This window comes from Dromiciops gliroides, chromosome 3 (genome assembly GCF_019393635.1).
Source record: "Dromiciops gliroides isolate mDroGli1 chromosome 3, mDroGli1.pri, whole genome shotgun sequence".
NCBI classification, from domain to species: domain Eukaryota; kingdom Metazoa; phylum Chordata; class Mammalia; order Microbiotheria; family Microbiotheriidae; genus Dromiciops; species Dromiciops gliroides.
In genome coordinates, this window is record NC_057863.1 from 325,361,773 (window position 1) to 325,385,170 (window position 23,398).

The following is a 23,398-nucleotide window of genomic DNA, read 5'->3' on the forward strand; positions in this document are numbered from 1 at the left end:
TTGCCCAGAACTAATATCTTAATGTCAGAGATCTCTCCCTGTATTGTGCTTTTTGATTCAATAAAAAACTGATATTTTTGCCAACAGGCTTATTCACACCACACCTTATCCCATTTCCTTCTACCCCAACTTATGCCGGGAACAGTAAATAATACTTTTAGTTAATATAAATGGGCAAACACTTTTCAAAATATGTGCCAGGTTAAATAACAACATCAGTAAGAGAAGCAAATCAGCAGGCAGTATGTGCAGATGTGTGTGAACATGTATATTCACATATGTGTGAGTATTGTATTCCTTAGGATTTTTTGCCATTGATTTAAATTGAGTAAGCATGATGAATTGGAATCCGTTGATAGTTTAAGTTGTTTTACTTCAGGGGAGAAAGTAGGATAAGTAGTTTTTTGTTAATAGGTAAGCATGTATATGGGAAGCTAGGTGGTGCAGTGGATAGAGTCCAGGACTTGGAATCAGGAAGATCTGAGTTCAAATCTGTCCTCAGACACTAGCTGTGTGACCCTGGGTAAGTCATTCAAACCTGTTTACCTCAGTTCCTCATCTGTAAAATAAGCTGGAGAAGGAAATGGCAAACCACTCCAGTATCTTTTCAAAAAAAAAAATGGGGTCATGACAAGTTGGACACAAGTCTTTGACTCAACAACAATAAATGTGCATATATTGTATTTAAACAACAAAGCCTATTGCAGATAATAGTAATATCAAGATGAGGTATTAGAGATGTTGTTTCCTTTCTTGTCATTCTTTTCTTTTATTACTTCTTTTCTTCCTTCTCTCTTATTCCTTGTTATGAAAAGCAGGTGATATCTTGTAGTTTGTTCTCTGAATATAAAAGCCTGACTTCTGGTCCCATATCCATCACTAATTGGCTGAGATTCCCAGGAAGGTCACATTAAGACTGATTCTCTGATCCACAGGGTAGAGATTGGTATGACAGGAGCCTACTGAGGGAAGCGCAGTGCCAACATCTGTTGGATGAAGGGAAGATTGTTTTCCCCTTCTGGGAGCAGAATAATTCAAGCACGGTTGCCCATGGCCCACATCTCACAGGCTGTATGCTGCTAGAGTTCTACAGTGATGCACTCTCACCTCCTTTCCATATACCCACTATTAGACTGATCTTTGTTGTACTCACGAGACTATACAGCAAGGTGTTAGTGAGCATAACTTTGAATAGGCCATTGGTTATAGGGAAAGTAATTTTCTCCCACAGCCCAGCCTATGCTGAAATCCAGGCAAACCCATGGGAAGGCAGGTTAAGGTGAAAAGAATAGATTCCTTTCTCCTTCTACATCTGGGGAATTGGTGTTTCCTGGAAGGGAAATCAAAAGAAGCAATTTCTTTATCTCTATACTGAATTTTCGTTATTTAGAATCTGAATGCTAACATTTTCTTGAAATGATCTAAAACAACTCTATCATTTTATAGATGGTCAAACAGATTCCTTGAGAGATGAAGTGACTTGCTAAGCTCATGGCTAGTTGGTGGCAGAGTTGGGAATAAAACCCAGGTCCACCCACTTCTAATCCCGTGTCCTTTTTCACTATGTCACATGGCTCCCAGACTTCCCTTACATGAAATTCTGATATGTACATAACCTAGATTCTCTAAAGAGTAATGCTAGTTATATCCAATAGGGTATTTTTTTTAATCTTGGGGCTCAGAATTCAGGAAGGCCTTGGGACTCTCTATTTCAATAATATCAAAATGGTATGCTCTAGACGAGTGCTTTTAAATTGATTTTGAATGTGACATCTTGTAAAGGACATGAAAGTGGCTTTCAAACAGGTGAAAATAGTCTAACCTAGTAATAGTAGAATCATGATCTAGGCTCAAGATTGACATCTGCCATACTATTAAAGAGGATGTGTAAAATCACAAAAAACAGACATATGTGTTGCCCATTCTAGTGGTATACTTATTTGCATTGTTTTTAGCACCTGAGTGGATGGCGAATACTATTTAGGCAGGACAAATACTTAAACATTCACAAACTCTCCAGACCCAAAGCAGTGAGCAGTAGGATGATTGTGGGAATGGCCACAAAATGATATCTGCTTCTTCTTAATCACTTCTGACAAGGCTAGAGAGTTGGGGAGGTCCCCAGAGGTAATATTTTACTCGGAAATCCACTCAACCTAATTTCAGTAATGTGGGGGCACAGAAGGGCCTGGAGATGAGCCGGCAAGCTGGGCCATTACAACAGTCTAGGCAATGTCAGCTGGGAATGCCGCCATCCCCCAAATTGCTGTCTGCCTGCCTGAGCTCTGGAGCAGCCGTAGCTACATATGTTCCCAATGCTTGCTCCCCAGCAGAACTTACAGACATGCTTTTCTCACCCTTTCGAGGAAACACACAAAATGTGGAAAACAGGCAGGAGCTGCTGGTTGGAGTTTGTTTAAGAAGAAATCAGAAATCAGGTCTATCATCTTTTGTTTCAGGGATACCCTGAGAGGTGACCCCACAGTGGACAAGCAACTTCAGCTCAGTGTTCTTTAGAGGCTATCGCTAGACACTTTTCCAATTGAATATAGAAATGAACTTTTGATTTCAACCCCCTCTATACAGCTTCCAAACATAGGCCAGTTTAGAATTTTGATGAGAATGAGAAATAAAGAACAGATTTATATGTAGTACCTTAAATCTCAGGTAATAATATTGCCTTGTTCAATCTCAACAAAAATAGATAGATACATAGATAGATATAGATGATAGATATACACACATTTTATATATATAGTTTGTGTGTGCATGTGTATAAATGCATACTTACATAGATGTATATGCAATATATTTTATATGTATATTTATCTAAATATATATACAAATATGTATCTATCTATATTTTACAACACTGCTGAGTCTGGGGGCAACCCTATATGATTCATTTTCCTTTAAAATATTTTATTAATGCATTTTTATTCAATAAAACTTTTTTAAATCTATATTAAAATATAATGCATTATTGTCTTTTGTCATATTGATCATCTCTGGACATAACCTTCCTTCCCAACACATGCTTACACAGATCTATGAAAATATAGAAATGTTGTTGACCATTAAGGAGAAAGTCAAAAAAATTGACTTCTACTAGAATGCCTCATTATGATTTTCTAGTGACCTTCAATTCTCAATATGAATGATCAGCTATGATAGGTCCTATTCATCTAGAAAGGCTTAAAGTTTGGATCCAGTGATGGGTTTGTTTCCAGTCTGAAAACTACTCTATCTGAATGTAGAGAGTCCCATAGCTGGCCTGACATCAAGGTAATGAAATTTTCAGCCATAATGACTCTTAAAGATTATTACCACATTGAAGGGTTGTTGTTTACCCTTGTATAAGGAGTTCCCATACAGTTAAAATCATAGATCCTTGAAGCATTGAAGTGGAACAATAGCCACATATCCAGGATAATGTCTTATTCATTTTGAGGACTAGATAAACTATAGACAAAGGTAATTAGATGAAACAAATTGTTCTCTCTGTCTCTCTGTGTCTCTTTCTCTTTTTCTCTATGTCTCTCTGTCTTTCTGTCTCTCTCTCTCTCTCTCTCTCTCTCTCTCTCTCTCTCTCTCTCTCTCTCTCTCTCTCTCTGGTTGTAATGACCTCATCATGAGTGGTTGATGCCCAGACCCTGAATTTTCAGGTTTCATTCCTCATTAGTTTACACAATTGATGTATTTAATAAGAACTCAAGGGATATGGTGTGTCAGTATTAGGACCCAAACTCATCTAGTATCATCTTGCTAATACTCTCTATATACTGTCTCTCCTCTGGATTTTCCTGATACTGCTCTCTCTCTCTCTCTCTCTCTCTCTCTCTCTCTCTCTCTCTCTTTGTCTCTCTCTCTCTCTGTCTCTCTCTCTGTCTCTGTCTCCCCCTTTTTGTCTCCCCACCCTTAGTTCCCCTCCTACCTTTTCTAACCACTCTTGTTTCCTTTGCTTTTTATTATTATTATTATTATCCATGTTATTCCCACTAACTTTGCTTATACCCTCAGGCCCTGTCCTGGCCCTCCTATTTTTTGTCTCTGTATTTTCTCACTTGGTGATCTCATTAGCTTCCATGGATTCAGTTATCATCTCTATAAAGATAATTACCAGATCTATATACCCAAACCTAGTGCATCTTATGAACTCCAGTCCTACATCACCAAATAGCTACTGGGTATTTCCAGCTGGATGTCCCACAGGCATCTCAAACTCAGTATGCTCCAAACGGAATTAACTTCCCCCAAAAAAATATCCTTCTGAACTTTACAACTCTTAGTGATACCTCCATCCTTCCAGTCACATAGGTTAGCAACCTTGGTGCCATCTTTCACATCTTACTCTCACTTTCCCCAAATATCCAATGTGTTGCCAAATCTTGGGGTTTCAGTTTCTGCAAAATCTACCAGATGCTCCCTCTTGTTCTCTCACTAATCCACTATCCTAATTCAGGCTCTCATCCCCTTTCTTCTGGACTATTGGAGGTAGCTTCTCATTTGGTCAGCTTGCCTCAGGTCTTTCCCCATTCCAACCATATAGCTTTCAAAGTGATTTTCCTAAAACTCAGTCCTGATCCTGTCAAACCTTTGCTCAACAAGCACCACTGGGTGTCTTTTCCTCTAGAATCAAGTATAATCTCCTGTGTTTGACATTTAAGTCTCTTTGTAACCTGATCTTAACCTTCCCTTCCAGTATTCTTACACATTTCTCCTCTCTTTGCACCTTATACTTCAGTCTTACTGTCATATCTCCATGCCTTTGTTTTGGCTGGCCGCCATGCCTAGGATGATCTCCCTCCTCCCTTCTACCCCTTGGAAATTCTGTTTTCCCTTCAAGACTCAGTTCACCTACTGTCTTCCATATGAAGTCTTTCCTGGTATCATCCTGGTGTCACTGCAGCTGCCAGGGCCCTCTCTCCCCATGTCACCATGTGTTCATTTTCTACACATTATTCATATGCTTATATATGTTGTCTCTCTCATGAATGTTAATGTGATATTCGTGGTTATTCAACTTATAGTATAGTTTCTAGCACATAGTAAATATCTAGTAAATGCTTATTAATTGTTTGGTTGATTCTCAGAAAAAAAAGACTACACTTCATTTATATGAGATACCAAAGAAGCTAGATTTTTTTGGAATAACAATTTGGGCTTACAATTTTTCTATTTTTCAAAGAATTAAAATAGAAGGCATAATCACTCCTGTATGATTTGTACTCAGTTCTTTAAGAAAAAGAGTCTAATTTTACGAAGTATTCTAGTACAGAAAAGACTGTCTAGTAACTTTCTCTGAAAGGCAGTGACAATATAAGAATCAATGATCTACAATTCAAGGAACAGTGGAAATGGGTCAAGACTGACATAACTACTCCCCTTTGACATAACTTCCTACCTTTTGTGTCATTTGAAATATTGGGGGGGGGACTAGCCCTTTTTCTGTCCAGATTATTGGGGAGTCATGCTGGGGTTGCTAAGATATTGCTGCTTATAAATTAGAGGCTATTGCACCAGTTTTGGCAGCAAGTATTGATTATTAATTTGACCGCATGTCTGAAAAACTTCCCCATCAGTAATACACCCAGCATGGAGTCCCAGGAAGGGGACCTGGGGAGAGCCAGCCCCCGGGTAAGAGAAGCATGTAGGAGCATAAAAGAGTAGGAGAGGCAAGGATGGGAAGAGCAGTGAGAGGCAAGAGAGTTACCCTCCTGTCTCCAGGGATTTTTATCTTCTCTCAGGTAGAGGCAGGTCACCACACATTGATCTAAGCTAATTGGTTAGCATCATTCAACTCCATTGATTGACATGACTTGGGTGGGGCGGGGGGGGGGGCAGTCCACATTAAAATGAGCTGTACCTTGCTGACCTCAGGGTCTAGTGAAAGACAGATCCTCTGAAGGGAAAGGTGCTTTCAGATAGATGAGGTTTCAATCTCTGCTGAGTTAGTCTGATTTCCATTTCTATTGACTCTGGGCTGGCTTTGAAAGACATCAGGTACGGTCCCTTGAGTGTGGGGGGCGAGTTTCCCCCCAAGCCCCATTATTAATAATTATTTTCTCACACTTTGAGATTCATGTTTAACTCTCAGCTTTATTAGGTCAAGAAAAGTGAACCTATTTTTTTTCCATGGATAGTTCCCTTCTTATCCCCCTCTTCCAGATACCTTTCCCTTCAATCCTATGTTTTGCCATAGCAGTTTCAAAACTGTCTTTTTAAAGGTTAGTTCAGATTTGACACTTGTAGAAAAGATGTACTCTATGGCTGTGATTCTAGATTTTTATCTTTTCTGAGAAACTTTCAGTAAAATATATTATTAGAGGTTAGTAGTCAAACTTGCTTCTTAAGGCTTCTGACCTAGTTAGTTGATGTTGTTTCTATTGCTTAGCTCCTAAGCCTACTTGAAGAAGGTAAAATTTCTGCCAAGCCTGCAGGATAGTACCCATAAGTATGATGGACCTCTGAGGAGGCCAAACATTGATTGACAATGTGGGTAGAATTGGAGCTTCTGAGAACAGATGGTAAGGATCTAAAAATGTAATGACTGTTCAACAAATATTTATTAAGCAGTTTTTATGTGTAAGGTACCAGGGATGTGGAGACAAGAAAAGAAAACAGTCACTGCCCTCAAAGAGGTTATTGGGAAGATACATGAACACAAAACAGTAAATGCAAAATATAGAAAAAACTAATTAGGAATAATTTCATGAAAGGGAGAGTGCGAATTCCTAGGAGGAAGAACAAAGAGAGGTTAGAAATGCCCTCACTTAGGAGTGGCACCTGAGTTGCATTGAAGGAAGCATGGATTCTTGGAGGTGGAGGTGGGAAGAGAATACATTCTAGTTGTGAAGGACCACTTGTTTAAGGGCTTGAAGATATAATGTGGAATGGCCCATATGGCAAACAGCTGGCTGGTATATTTTACTAGAATAGAAAGCAAAATGTCAAAAAAAAAAAAAAAAGACTGGAAAGGTTCCTTTGAGCCAGGTTATGAAAGAATTTAAATGCCAGACTGACAATTTTGTATTTGATGTTAGGATGTCATCCCTGGTTTTAAATGTCAAGCAGAGGAGGGTTTTTCTTTTACCTTATTTATATTTTAAAATTTTTTTATCTGAATAGAATTTTATCTTAGGAGCAATAGGGAATCATTAGATTATCTTCAATGGAAAAGTGATACTGTCAGATATGTGCTAAAGGAATATGATTGTGGCAACTGTGGAAGGATGAATTAGAGAGGAGAGAGATTGGAAGCAGAGAGTCCAGTTAGGAGCATACTGAAATATTGGACAAGATATGAGGAAGACCCTAACTAGGATGGTGTCTGTATATAAGTAGAGAGAAGAGGATGGATGCAAAGGATGTTTAATAGGTAAAGTTAATAAGACATCTAATCTTGGTTTTGGTGGTTTGGTACAGTAGAAAGCTTATGGCTCTGGAGGCAGAGCACTTGGATTCAAATACTATTTCTAAAGCTTACTATCTGTATGATGTTGGGCAAGTCATTTAAGCTCCTTAAGTCTCAGTTTCCTCATGTGTAAAAAGAGGGGGATGGACTAGATGACTTTTAAGGATTCTTGTGGGTCAAGATCTGTGATGCTGTCCCTGTGCAATACCTAACTCCAACCTTTTAGTTTTTATGCCTACCTCTAAAACCGGTTAGGTTTCAGAGATCTGACATTCTTCATCTATCTGTTTCCAGTTTTGTAACCAGAGAGCTTTAATCCTGTCAGGGAGCAATGGGACCATCTTCCACAGCCAGAATCAGGTTACTTTGATGACTAGTCACTGATATCATACTTGTTCTCCTTTGAAGTCACTAACTCAAATTTGTTTTGCACTGAAGGTTAAAGGTTATTCATTAATATTCCTGCTTACCCTTTGGCAGCATATATTTGTGACATTCTAAAAAATAAACTTGAGGTTTTAAAAGGGTCTCTCTACAAATGTTTTAAATATTATTTTAATAGATGCAATACATTTTTAAAGACTTATGATTTCTTCAAAGATGGTTTTCAAGTTTAAAAAATACCACCCATTGGGGCAGCTAGGTGGCACAGTAGATAAAGCACTGGCCTTGGATTCAGGAGGACCTGAGTTCAAATCCAGCCTCAGACACTTGACACTTACTAGCTGTGTGACCCTAAGCAAGTCACTTAACCCTCATTGCCTCATAAAAAGAAAGAAAGAAAGAAAGAAAGAAAGAAAGAAAGAAAGAAAGAAAGAAAGAAAGAAAGAAAGAAAGAAAGAAAGAAAGAAATACCACCCATTAAGCTGTCATTTCTTGAATTCTTTTTCTATGTTCTTTTTCACCCATCACTATTGACCCAGGTACCAAAATCCTTTTAGAAACAGAAGGCGGGGCAGCTAGGTGGCACAGTGGATAAAGTACCGGCCCTGGATTCAGGAGTACCTGAGTTCAAATCCGGCCTTAGACACTTGACACTTAGTAGCTGTGTGACCCTGGGCAAGTCACTTAACCCCCATTGCCCCCCCCAAAAAAAACAGAAGGAAATTTAAAGGGAAAGAAAAAAATCAACAAAAATTTTCAAGGATTTTAATAGAATGACTGATGGATTTTGTCTTTTTGTCACTAGTATCTAGCACAGTTCATTGCAAAGTGTTGGCTACTCAGTATTTTTGAATTAAATAAAATTGATTTGAGTTTAATTAAAATGAATTGGATTCTATTGACCTAAATTCAGTTAAGTCAAGTTGAATTGAATTGAATTCTAGACCACAAACCGTTCTAACACTATTTGGCTTCTGGAATCTTCTCTGCTAGAAATTAAAACACTGTGAAATATTCTTCTGAGGTCATTTAGGGAGACCTTTTTTCTTCATACTAGCAAAGAATTTGAATTGTGAGAAAACAAAAAAGTATTTGAAAACATTCCTATCTCTTCAAAGTAAGCAGATTTAGAGTCTTAAAGATGAAGTTTAAACTTTGACAAAGCAGAAATTGGTAGTGAGGTTCTGCTGTAGATTGCAATTATGCAATAGACTTGACAGAGCTATCACCATTAATTCTTAAGTAATTTTTAGAAAAAGAACATTATGGTTAGAAGTTAAACCTATCTCTAGATTCTTCTCACCAATCCAACTGTACAGGAGAGTTCCAAGGGACTCATGATGGAAAGGGCTCTCCAAATCCAGGGGAAAAAAAAGCAACTGTGGAATATGAATGCTGATTGGACCATACTATTTCTTTTGTTTTTGGTGCTGGTTTTTTTTTTTTTATTTTGAGGTTTTTCCTTTTTGCTCTGATTCTTCTTGTATAACATGACTAATGCAGAAATATGTTTGCTGTTATTATATGTGTGTATATATATATGTATATATATATAACACCCATATCAGATTACCTACTGTCTAGGGGAGGGGGGGAGGGACGGGAAGGAGGGAGAAAAATTTGAAATTTGAAATCTTATTTAACAAATGTTGAAAACTAAAATTAAAAAAAAATATAAGAAAAAAAAACAAAAAACAAAAACAAAAAAAGTTAAACCTATCAGCTCATCATAGACATTCTCTTACATTCTTAGGAAGATTGTCACAGTAAAGAATGTGGCACATTTTAAAAAATGTTTTAATGGTGTTCTTTTCATATTTTTAAATATATAACTGCTCTCAATAAATCTATCCTCTAAACACCGCCTCCGAGTATCCTCCTTTGTAACAAGTAAATAACCAAGGAAGGTAAACCAACCTATTGGCTAAGTTTACAAATGTATACCTTATGGTCCATCTATTATACACAATATCTTTCGTGATAGATGGGAGGCATTCTTCTCCATTAAGTCCTCTGAAATCATATTTGGACACTACATTGACTAGAGTTCTACAGTCTTTCACTGTTGCTTTTCTTGGTGTTACTGTAGTCACAATGTAAATTGTTCTGGTTCTGCTTACTTTTCTTTGCATCAATGTTCATGAAAGTCTTTAAAGTTTCTCTGAATTCATAGTCACCACAATAATATTCTATCACATCAATATTACACAATTTATTGGACCATTCTCCAAACACTGGGCACCTGGTCTTCTGTTTTTTTCTGATATAATTAAATCAATCTATATATTGTGCTGTTATATATTTAGATATACATATACAAACATATATATATATATATATATATATATACATATTTCCCCTTTAATGCAAATGTCTTTCCTTGTGAGAATCAGAATGCTACCAACCTGCTGAAAAAGATATTGCAGGGAAGCTCCACCATGAAGAGAAAGCATGAGGTAACCTCTGGAGGTTTCAAAGGTTAGACTGGCATCAGGAAGTGATATCTGCCACCTGTGGGACATGTCAATCAGCGATACCAACCAATTAGCTTGGAGCTGTGTGTGTGAATGGCCCTGTTTCCTGTTTCACAGGAGGCTTCTGGGAGAAGCCAGGGAGAAGCAAGGGTCTTTCGGTTCTGGACTTGGGGCTTGGCGGGAAGATGGAGGCTGACTCAGAGATAGCTAGACGAAGGCTGTTTTACCTCTCTCTCTCTCCACTAACTTTTCATACACTTTAATAAATACTTAAAAGGCTAAACTTTTGCTAAAGTTTCTAATTTAAGGTGACCACTCATTAGATTTTAGACACCACAGCTAGAATTTTAGACCTTATGTCCTCTACTGAGTATCTCCAGTTTTTCATATACATGCCCATAACATAAATGCATATATATGTATATTAGTACATAGTCATTTGCATGTCATTTCCTCCATTAGACTGTGAACTCCTTGAGAACAGGGATTTTTTTTTTGTGTCTTACTTTGTGTACTCAGCTCAATGCTTGGCACAAAGTGAGTATTTAAATCATATTGCCATGATTTGACATCCCTTTGGAACATTTCCCTTTTTTCTGTCTTCTTGGTGAATATATAATCAATAGTTATATTGCAAAATCAAAGAGTTTGCACATCATTCTTCTTTTTTATCATCTCCGCCAATCTGATGAATATAAGGTGAAATTTCAGAGTTTCTTTCAGGTACATTTCTCTTGTTAGTGAATTAGAATATTTCATATGTTTGTGGGTAGCTTGAATTTTCTTCTTTTGGAGGGAATAGGGGATAGAATTTATAGACTTTTCCCATTTGTGACTTCCAAAAAATGCTCTTTCTTAGTAGAATATTGTTCTGCTACCAACCTCTGCCAACAATAAGATATCTCCGGCCACTAAACTTTATTTCAAGGAATCACTTTCTTCTCTGTACACTGAATAACATTCAGAAAGACATTAAGAGCCTTTAGATCAAAAGCGAACCTTTAGCAGGTCTTCTGTTTCAACATGACCTTTCCTATCCTGAGGTCTTTTCTTTTCTTATCCCTCTACCTAAACAATAATACTGTCTAAACTTTTGTAACTATACATTTTAAAAGCTTTCATATATACATATATATGCAAGAGCTATATGTGATCCTCAAAACAATTCCATGATGTAAATCAGATGTTGTCATTATTATGGTTGAGGCAACAGAGGCCCAGAGAAAAAAAATCAACAGACCTTCCCAAAGTTATGCAATAAATTAAAGGCTGAACTAAGCTTATACCTCAAGTCTACTGGTACCTTACCAAGAGCTCTTTCTACCAGACTGTGCTGACTCTGGCACCATTCTCTCTCTGTCTCTGTCTCTCCTTTCTTTCCCTCCTTCCATCCTCTCCCTTCTCCTCTTCTACTTTTTCATCTCCTCTCCTTCCCTTCTCTTCTCTTCCCTCCCTCCCTTCCTTCTTTCCTTCTTTTTCTCCCTTTATTTTTTTCTCTATTTGGCTTTCCTAACCTTCTCCCCTTTCCCCTCTCTTCAGTTTTTGTGACCTTCATAGTTATCTATTGATTATCTATTAATAATAATAATAATATTTTATAACAAATATTTATAATATTTTCAGTAATGATAAAAGGTGACATTCATTAACCTCTAGGAGTTAGTTCTTTGGATAGAAATGCCAAAATATGGTTAATTTCTATTATCCTGCTCCTCCCCCAGTTTTGTTTTATGATATCTTCCTTGAACAGCAGCTTGGCAATGCAGTAGATAGAGTTAGAATGACTCATATTCCTGAGTTCAAATCTGACCTTAGACACTTACTAGCTATATGACCCTAAGCAAATCTCTTAACCTTGTTTACCTCAGTTCCCTCATATGTAAAATGGACTGGAGAAAGACTTGGCAACAACTGGAGAGAAAGAGACTTTTTGAATGATTGGAATTGGTTCATATAATGAGAAAGTATGTGATCTGTGGTTTTATAGGTGCTTGCACCCCGCCCCCCGGTGTGGAAATTGCTTCTCCCCAGTTATAACATGTCTTATCTTTTTTTGGGGGGGATGGTGCAGGAGCAATGAGGGTTAAGTGACTTGCCCAGGGTCACACAGCTAGTAAGTGTCAAGTATCTGAAGCTGGATTTGAACTCAGGTCCTCCTGAATCTAGGGCCAGTGCTTTATCCACTGCACCACCTAGCTGCCCCCTGTAACATGTCTTATATTTAGGATGTCTTCTTGGAGAGTTGCCTGGGGCACTGAGAAATTAAGCAATTAGTCAGAGTAGATAGAACTTGAACCCAGGTTCTCCTGACTCTAAGGGCTGCCTTCCCTCTCCTTATCACATTGACTCACAGGCCTATTTCAAAATGAGAGGGTAAGTTGCAATTCCTGAGTTGTGCATTGAGTAAATAGCCCTCAATTTTTTGGCTCAAATCCATATGAAGTAATTGCCTGAAATAAATCATTCAATATCAGGGTCAAACTGGCCTGGGAGACAAAGCAATATTTTTTCTTCATCTTGGTACATCTGGCAGTGTTGTTTTTTTTTTTTTAAGTCCATTCCACCACAAAGAATTTATTGCAAGATGTCTGTGATACCACTGAAGGATATTACAGTCTCACATAAGTGAGGAGTCTGTTGTTGTTTTTTGTTTGTGCATGATTATGAAGTAATATAGCTAAGTTTAAAAGAAAACCAACAATATGAGAATCCCAACAACATATGGAATAAATCAATGATTAATCAATCAATACTCAAGTGTGTATTAAGTGCCAGATACTGAACTAAGAATTAGCAAAACAGAGAAGGCAAAAATATGGTCCCTGGCCTCAAGAGCTCATACTAATATAGGGGAGATAATACATGAACCAATATGTTCATATATAGTGTATACAATGTAAATGAAAGGTAATTCCAAAGGGTAAGGATGGGGAAAAAGAAGGCAGGAGAATCAGGAAAATGCCTTGCAGAAGGTGGGATTTGAACTGAGCGTTGAAGACAGGAGGCACCTATGAAGAGGAAGAACATTGAGAGACAGCTACACTGAGTCAGGAGATTGTCCAAGGAACAGCAGGAGTGGGAGAAGGGGATTGGAAAATTTGGTGGGAAAATATCAGGTCATTGGTTTTGGCATAGTCCTCTCTTTCCCCCAGTCCTACAGTATACTTCATTTCCCCTCATAGATTTCTTTTTTTTTTTTAATTTTTTTTTTTTTTGCAGGGCAATGAGGGTTAAGTGATTTGCCCAGGGTCACACAGCTAGTAAGTGTCTGAGGCTGGATTTGAACTCAGGTATTCCTGAATTCAAGGCCAGTGTTTTATCCACTGCGCCACCTAGCTGCCCCCCCCCCATAGATTTCTTTATGTTTCCTTCTTTTTCCTGTTGGATAGACATTTCTTGGCTAACCTTGTTGAACCTGGAACACCCTCATTCCCAAGCAACAGCTTCCATCATTTGAGCCAGTTTGAAAGTCACACAAGAAAATTTGTGTCATTAACAGTGTTCACATTTTATTTTTTGACCAAAATATGTATTATCTATTCAATAATTCATCTTATTTAACAGACTGAGCCATTTCAAAACATCAAATCTACCATCAAAAGATGAAGATCTGTTCCCACCAAGGATGTTCAAGAACATGTAACACAAGCTCTGAAGCCAGTTTAAAAAATGTTCTGAGAATGTTTTTTGTTTTTTTCCAATGGAAAAAAGTATCTGCTCTCTCCAGGAACTCCTTCAAAGTAGATGATAGTCATTTGAATGTATGTTCCTACAGTAACCTGACATTTTTAATCTCTTTCCTCTTCCAATTCATTCTGCATGCTGCTGCCACATTAATCTTTCTAGGGAGGTTGAGCTAAGATGGCAGAGTGATGGGAAGGAATATGATTGAGCTCCTCTATTACAAACTGTTCCTAATAGATCCAGAAAATGCATTGGACTTTATCCTGATGGAGAAATCCAGAAAAAAAAAACACACCACAGATGAATCTTTCTGAAACACAATTCAGATGATGTCACACTCCTGCTCAAAAACCTTCAGTGGCCCCCTATCCCATGTTCCTGAAGCCAAGCTCTATAACCTTGAATCCAGAGTCCTCTCTTCTCTCACCCAAATTCCCTCTCTAATTATGCTTAATGCCACCCCAACAATGTATACTCTACATGCCAGTCATTTCAGACTACTCACTTTTCTCAAACACACTCCAACTTGGCAAAGATAATGCAGTAGTTTACCATTTCCTTGTCCTGTCTTAATGACAGTCAAAACCAACCTTTCCTCTGCAGCCATAGACACAATCATGCCACAGCCTATATACATTAAATTCCCTTTGCTTAGAAAGCCTTGGTTCACCCTATTTCCACCTGTTAAAATCTAAAGCCATCCTCTAAGTCCTAACTGAAATTCTACCCCTTCCATGAAGCTTCCTTGCCACTCTTTCCAACTAAAATCTCTCCTTTTGAAGCCAAATACCATTTTGTTCTTAGGACTTTTATGAAGCTTATCACATTCTGTTTTGCTCTGCTGCTCCTTGTGTGCTTGCTATACATTCCCTTCTAGATTCTAAATGCTAGGAGGATAGGGACAGGTCATATCTTCCCCATACAACACTTCTCCATCTCAGTGTTTTGAATAAAGATGATAGTATACCATTCATGCATTGAACAGCTGAAGTAATGGTTCTTGTATATTTTTTTAAAAGTCACTTTACTTTATTGTCACCTCTTATAGTAGAGGATTTATCAAGTCATACAGTTATGAAGTACATAATTTGACTACTGACCCATTTTGTCTTCCTTAGAAGGCACAGGTACAACCCAGGGTCCCTTAGGCCTACATCACTTTCTTGAATAGAAAACTTAAGTATAATTCTGAGTGGTACCTGGAATAATTAGAAGGATGCAAAGAAGAATTTCAGTACAAGGCAATCAAGCATGGGTGGGCCAAACTAGAACTGCTGAAATATCACCCCTGGGCAGGGGGCAGGGGTGTGAGTTGATCCTAGGGATACACATCATTTATGTGGAAAGTACTTGCTGTATTGCTCAAAATTAAAAAGAGGCAACCTCCCTACCCCATATTATTTTAAAACAAATTTGAGATATTTTGCAAAGTTGACATATGAAGGTAATAATAGTAGTAAACAGAGAGAAAGTATACCTTTAAGCTGATTTTGCAATGTATTAAAGTGCATGTATCTTAAAGGACCTTAGTAAAAGATGAGGCACAGAATTTTTTACACAGTGTTTCAGTGAAAGTACTGTTTCCTTTATGTTTCTGAAGCTTCAGTCACTTGATTGAGCATTCAATGCACACCAACTGTGTTGTCCATTGCTGTAGTTGGGGGCCTAAGGAATCGGAAGAACTTTTAAGTCATAGATCCTGTCTTCAAGGAACTAAAAATCATATTAGGGTTACTAGATGCATGTATATGAAGTAATTAGAAGTTAACATAAGATAGTACACAATAAAATTGTTTGGTACAGACATTACTTGGTACAGGACTTCAGAGAGGCCTGTACTAACAAAGAGGGTCAACGGTCATTGTGCTCAAGCCAGAATAGATTTCGGGCTCATGAAAAAAAAAATTGGCCTAAGCTTTGACAATGGCAGAAGCCTTCTAACTGCTGTTTAACCCACAGAAAAAGTGGATTCACGGACTTAGAGTTTAAAAAACAAAAAGAAAAAGAAGGCCGAGAAAAGTCTTTCATGGGACAATTGAGCCTTAGTGGGCTTTTGGATTATCCCTAGAGACTGGATCTATGATTTCATTGATATAGAAAACTTTCAGGTGATGAAATTTTTCTACCAATGCAGGATAATATATTCTCTGCCAGTTACAGTTTTAGAGAATCAGAGAGTGACAAGAGATTAAAAGACTTACCAAGGGTCACACATCTAGTAGACATCAGTCAAGACTTGAATCTAAGTTTTCCGGCTTGCGAATCTAACTCTCTATCCACCAGGCCACAATGTTGGATTTAACCTGTCCTTTTCAGTCGTTTTTCAGTCATGTCTCACCCTTCATGACACCATTTGGGTTTTTCTTGGCAAAGATAATGGAGTACTATGCTATTTCTTCCTCCTGTCCTAAGGAAGGTCAAAACTATTTTTTCTCTACAGCCCTAGAGAGCATAACAAGCATTTCTATAAAAAAAGATGATTGCATATGAAGCTGCAAATCTATTATGTACAACTTTCTATTGCTTTTAAATATATTATAGAGTTATCATGTAAATTTCTTTTTCTCTTCTTTTTTTTTCTTCCCTCCCTTCCCCCCCTCAAATGGCAGCAATGTTTATTTTGTAGGAGGGTCCTAAAATCAGGGAGCTAGAGAAGAAGGAATGATTGGCTGCTCCTCATGACTAAAAATAAAAAAGACAAACAAGTAATAATAATCAACGCTCACTAATTGGTATATTTACTAAACTACTTGAGATCATGTAATCAACTATTTGAGTAGTTTAAAGGAAACAAAATAAGAAGTCTCCCAAAAGGACTCTTATTCTTCAGAGGATTCTCTTGAGAGCCCTTCAAAAGGGTTTTGGTGGGTGTATACCTTTAGGTCCGTTAGGTTAATTTCATCCACTCTAAATAAGCATCTGATTTCCTTCCTTCTATTCCCACTGCCACAATCCAAATACAAGCCATTCCAACTTTCCTTTTGCACATATTTGATCATGGAACTTCTGCTTAGAACCCTTCAAAGACTCACTGTTGTTAAATTTATCGACTTGGCCTTCAAGGTCCTCCACAATCTGGTATTACCTAATCATTTATTCTTTTCTCATACTATTCTTTGTATCTCATACTACTGCCCATGTGTTCTACATCTCTACATTCAAGTCACACTGGACTGCTAGTGGTCCATAAGAGATATCCCTTCCTTTCATACCTCTATATCTTTGTTTATTCTAATCCCTGTATCTTTTATGCCTTCCTTCATATTTCCCCCAAGGAAGAGCATATGCCTGTTGCAATCTCATCTATCCTTTAAGATGAAGTTTAAATATCATGAATACTTGTTCCCCCATAAGGTGGAAATTATTTTTCTCTCTTTGGACCTTACATAGCACTTTAAATGTCACTTTAACATTTATTGTCTACTATTTTGTATTATAGCTGTTTAAGTATATGCCATAAAACTTCCCGACCTCTCTTCCATATTGGACCTTAAGCTTCACGCAGGAAAGTTTTCATATAAAAGATGCATCTTCATTGAGTTAACTTTTATTAATCATGACTGAGAAGATCAAATAAGATAATGAATGTAAATGTACTTTGAAAATTATAGACATATGATGTTATTGTTATTGTTATTATTATAAAATATATATTGTTATTATTATAAAATGGGTCAATGTAACCCTAATAGAAGGTAAACATATGGACTATGTTACTCCTTTTATGTGTGAGTGTTGTGTTGATATCTTTTGAGTTAACTAAGTAGCTATAGTGGTCATCTCTTCTCAGCAGGAAGCTCACCAAAATTACCCATTGTACTCCTGAGTCAGTTCCTACAGGTTGTCCTTGAGTGGTTGTCCCAAAGTAACAAAATTCTAACACAGGAACCAATACTTGAATCAATAAATAGCTTGTTTCCTTCTCAGGAAGGTATGGATAAACTTAATCCTAAAAACAACTCGTGATAAGATACCAATTATAACATTCTCTCTCTCTCTCTCTCTCTCTCTCTCTCTCTCTCTCTCTCTCTCTCTCTCTCTCTCTCTCTCTCCGCCTCAGAAGCTGTAGAAGAAACCAAACCTATGGAAAGTGCCCAGCAGGAGGAAGAGAAAGGAGATGAGAGCAAGGCGGACCAAGAACATGCCTGAACCTTAAAGAAATGACTCCCTGCCTCCCTTCCCTCCCTCCTCCTGACCCATGTCTCTCTGCACCCTCTGCCCTCCCCCTACTCCTGAGTCCCCCTTCCTATCCTGCTCACATCTGTGGGCCTGTCTTCTCCCCCTACCCCCCCACAACCCTCTTTCTCTCTGTGTGGCAAACATTTAAAAAAAAAAGCAGGAAAGCTCCCAAGTCAAACAGTGTGGCTTAAACATTTCTTTGTTTCTTGGTGTTGTTATGGCGAGTTTTTTGGTAATGATGATCCAATCATTTGGGAAATTCTTGCACTGTATCCAAGTTTTTTGATCTGGTGCGTGTGGCCCTCTGGGAGTCCACACTCCCTCTCTCTCTGTTCCAAGTGTGTGTGCAATGTTCCGTTCATCTGAGGAGTTCAAACTATCGAGTGAATTCAAAAACGTTTTTCTTTTCTCCTTTTCAATGTGATGGAATGAACTAAAAAGGAAAAAAATTAAAAACCCAGTTTGTTTTAAAAAAAAATAAAGCAAATGTGCCAATTAGCGTAACTTGCGGCTCCAAGGCTCCTTTTTCAATCTGAATATTAATAAATGATGAGAGTAATCATACATCTGTGGCTTTGTGTTTCTGTGTTCCCTTCTCTTTGGTTCTAGCTTGGTTTGCCTTATGTACTATCAACCTATGTGTCTTCCTATTACCGACAAATTCTTGGTCTAATTGCATTGATGTGGCCGTTGAACTGGGAAAACCGTTTTACTGGGGAACAACAACAATAATAACAATGACTATTAATCAACAGGCTTTTATTAAATATTTACTATATGCCAGGTACTGTACTACCAATTGAGTACACAAAGAAAAGCAAAAATGTGGCCTCAGCTCTTAAGGAGCATATAATCTAGCTGAAGAGACAATGTACAAACAACTATATACCAACAAGATAAATACAACACATATGGAAGGTAATTTGCCGTGATGATAACAACAACAACAAAGCAGTTATAATGATTACTGACATTTAAATACAGTTTTTACATGCTTTATCCCATTTAAGCTTCACAATAGTTGTGGGGGATAAGTAATACAAATGTTTTCCCCCATTTTATAAATGAGTAAATACTCTAAAAGATTGAGATGTTTGCCCTTGGTCACACAGCTGCTAACTGTGAGTTTTGGAAGGGGTTTATATAGTCTTGATAGGGAAAGTTAGGTATTATCCAAGATTAATATCCTGGATATTTAAAAAATTATAATATATTTTTGTTATCTCAGGAATCATCAAGACCAACATCTATTTCATCCAAGGTGTTATAGCTTTGTGTTCTTTTGGCTTGTATGTTGTAGACTAGCCCACAGGAAGGAATCATAATTCAGTTCTACTTTCTGATTATTTTAAGGGGATTTCTTTTAAAACCAACTACCAATCTAATCTGTTCAATCCTTCTTTTTTTTTTGTGGGGCAATGAGGGTTAAGTGACTTGCCCAGGGTCACACAGCTAGTAAATGTCAAGTGTCTGAGGCCGGATTTGAACTCAGGTTCTCTTGAATCCAGGGCCGATGCTTTATCCACTGTGCCACCTTGCTGTCCCCCCAGTCCTTCTTTACCTTATTAACTGGCATGTTTACAGGACACCCCCAGTCAGGACAGTTGTCAGAATATTTATTAATTATAGTCATCAGTCTTGACAAATGGTGATGGTAGAAAGAGAAATGTAGTACATTAAAAGCATCTGTTACTAGTCTAGGTCATCTTCCTCTTGATTCTAACTCTTTGAAACATTCTTTATTTGAACTTAAATAGTTTAAACTGAAACAAAACAAAAAGCCCTCTAGTCCCAAGATATCTGTATGACAATTAAAAAAAAACACAGCACACACTAGGTATCTTAATCAAACCTACTATAGATGTATTAATATGTTCTACATGATCATTCCACCTCTGTCTACATATACACAAATATCCTACCTCCTTGTACCCCGATATAAAGGAAGGAACTTAATTAGAACAAATACTTCAAAACAGTAGATATTGGGGCAGCTAGGTGGCACAGTGGATAAAGCATTGGCCCTGGATTCAGGAGGACCTGAGTTCAAATTCGGGCTCAGACACTTGATACTAGCTGTGTGACCTTGGGCAAGTCACTTAACCCTCATTGTCCCACAAAAAACAAACAAAAACAAAGAAAATAGTAGGTGTTTTGTAAACTTCTTATTACTAGAAAACAAGAATCTCGTAAAAATATGAGCAGGCTATGCTAATAAGTACTTGAAATGAAGATGACAATACTTGAAGGTTAGCTGAACCTCCCTGAACCTCAGTTTCCTCACCTGTAAAATAAGGTTATATTAGATGAATTCCAACGTCTCTTCCAGCTCTTGATCTATGAGCCTATTAGTTGTAGGCACTTGGTCACTCATTCCTTTAATAAGAATAAAGCAACTTCTTTGACTTGGAAAACCCAAAAGAACACATAAAAGCAGCAAATGACATTGACCTTCATTAAAGTTCCATTCTGTTACCTCATCATCGAGTACAAAGACAGAGCCAGTAGGGTATAAGCTCTTACAAAATATACCAATCTACAAAGGTTCAGGAAGAGACTGTGAATCTGTTGTCCAAGGAGCAATCACATGAAGTTTGGTAGGCACCTTTCATTGGCCACCTAGGAATACATTTTCTTTTTAGCCATAGCAATTCACAAAGACTGTCAACATAGGTATACAAAGAGTTGTAATCTGTATTGGTGAAGTGAATCCCCACAACAAAGAAATCACAGATTCCTGAAGCATGGAACTAAAAATTATATTTAAATTATTTGGATTTTTACTTAATCCTGAGCCACCAAAGAAATTCCATGTTAATCAGGAAGCTCTTTGAGCAAATATCCCTTAGTAACATGAACTGTTTGATCATGGTTTCATCAGGTTCAAGAAAGAGTAATGAGAGCAAGCCCTGTTGTAGTGAATAAAAAGCTGACTCAAGAATTAGAACACTTGGGTTCAAGTCCTGCGTCATGACACATACCAGCTTTGTGATCTTAGGCAAGTCACTCAACCTCTCAGTCAAGTCAACAATTTGTTTATTACCTACTATGTTCTAGGCACTGTGATAAGTGCTGAGGATGCAAAAAAGGGAAGAAAACATTCCTTGTTTACAAGACTCTCACAGTTTAATGAGAGTGATAGCATACAAACAACAATCTACATATAAAATATATGCAGGACAATTTGAACATGATCTCACAAAGAAGCTACTACCTAACATTAAGGGGAACAGAAAAAGGTTTCTTGCAGAAGGTGATATTTTACTTGATACTTGAAGGAACTCATAGTAACTAGAAGGCAGAGAAGAAGAGGGAGAGAATTCCAGGCCTTAAAAACAACTACAGAAAACATACAGTTAGGAGATGAAAGAGCAAGGAATCCACTGTCCCAGCAACACAGAAAATGTGGGCGAAAGTAAAGTGTAAGAAGACTGGAACAATAGTCAGGGAGCAATATCTAAAAGGCTTTAAAAGCCAAGCAGAGTCTGTTATATCTGGCCTTGGAGGCAATGGGGAACCACTGAATCATACTGACTAAGGGAGAGAGGAATGACATGAGCAGACCTGCTCTTTTGGAAGAGCAATTTGAGCTGAGTGGAGAATGGAGTGTTCTAGCAGATACTGAAAGACTCCAAGTTGAAAAGACAGTGGACACTTAGATTAATAGATGAAGTTGCTTCATCTGGGAGTTCGTCAAACCAAGGATATCACAGGTCCACTATCTATTCTAAGAAATCGTGATACACAGCCAATGATGCTGATGTGTAGACACCAGAGGTTGGTAACATTTTCATAGACATCTTATGTAAAGCGCAACAATTCCTATTAAGGTACTTGGATCAAACTTTTATTTGGTTCTAGGATAGTTATATCCCTGCTACCCTATCACTCTCCACAAATGAATCCATAGTCACATTTGGAAACAAGGGTTTATTATCATTGGAATCTGTGGTTATAAGCACTGCTTCCTGGGCCTTATAACCACCACTGTTTAGTGTATTGTGGTACCAAGAGCATCTGTCTTGCTTAGGGATCACACCATAGCTCTGGCACCAGTTGCGCACACACACACACACACACACACCATTTGTTCTTGTGGTTCTTATGTCTTTCCTTCCCATGCAAAGCCCTCAATTTGTAGGATGGCAAACTAGGATCAACAGGTGGAAGTAACAGGAAAGCAGAGTTTGTCTCTCTCTTAAAAAACAAACAAAAACAACTTCTTCATGAGCATATATTCAAAAATGGTATAGGCAAGTTCAAGAAGTATTCAGTACCTTATTAATTGGATGAGGCAAGTTGGCCACTTATTGAGGATATCCAGTTTTGTAGAGGGATTTCTTGTTTCTGATCCCTCACTCCCCATTCTCCAGTCAGCCACATTGTGTATGCTATTACCCAACCAGTAATAAGGCAAGACATAAGTGTCTATGGTAGCATAAAAGGCTACATTAGAATAGGCTTCATCTATTGTCATTCTATGGTCAGCCTAGGGTTTTACTGCTGCACATGCTACACACACACACACACACACACACACACACACACAATACACACTTATACTTGTACACAACTATACTCCCACGCACATACCCATTACCCTCTTCCCCTTCCACTCCCCAAATCAAATCCATTGGTGAGTTAGGAGGTTGTCTGTCCCAAGCATGTGAAGACTTCCCCTATCAGAATGGGCCAATGAGAACAATTTGTTTCAACAGCCATGAAAGCAGCTGAAGTGGACACTATGGAGTGCTAAGAGATTTGTCAGGCATCAAAGATGTAATGTTCATCCACTGCATCCCAGTCGATTGTCAGTCATCTTTACTTTTGTCTTGCCACTGGATTTTTATGACTCTGGAAGAGAAAGTAAGGCTGACAACTATGCAACTCTGTCTTGCTTAAATCCAATTCATGAGCAAGTCAAGACATCACCCCCATGATGTCATTGGTCCTCTTTGAGAATGAAGGGCAAACAAAAACATGGGCCAGCCAAACTGACCTTTTATCTTTTCCTAAAACATGCATTTCAATCTCCTGCCTCTGTAAATTTGCATTGGCTATTCCCCATGTCTTGTCACGTTCCTGCTCACCACTGCCTCACAAAATCTACCACTTTCTCTACCACAGCTCAAGCATCACCATTTTCTTCGCAAAATTTTTCTTTATTCTCCTAAGCATTGATGCCCTCCATCCTGAGTTTCCTTGTATAGATACACGTATAGATATAGATATATAGTTATTTATATATTCTGCATACACATTG

General features: G+C 37.9%; 1 protein-coding gene across 1 annotated transcript in view; it reads left to right on the forward strand.

The window, feature by feature from the left end:
• The window catches only part of GAP43 (growth associated protein 43), a 139,753-nt gene extending 121,054 nt beyond the window's left edge, over positions 1-18,699 (forward strand). The window contains exon 3 of the mRNA XM_043994701.1: positions 18,017-18,699. Within this exon, the coding sequence (XP_043850636.1) occupies positions 18,017-18,105 (89 nt within the window). The 3' untranslated portion in view covers positions 18,106-18,699. The remainder of the gene's footprint in view (positions 1-18,016) is intronic.
• Positions 18,700-23,398: the final 4,699 nt, after the last annotated feature.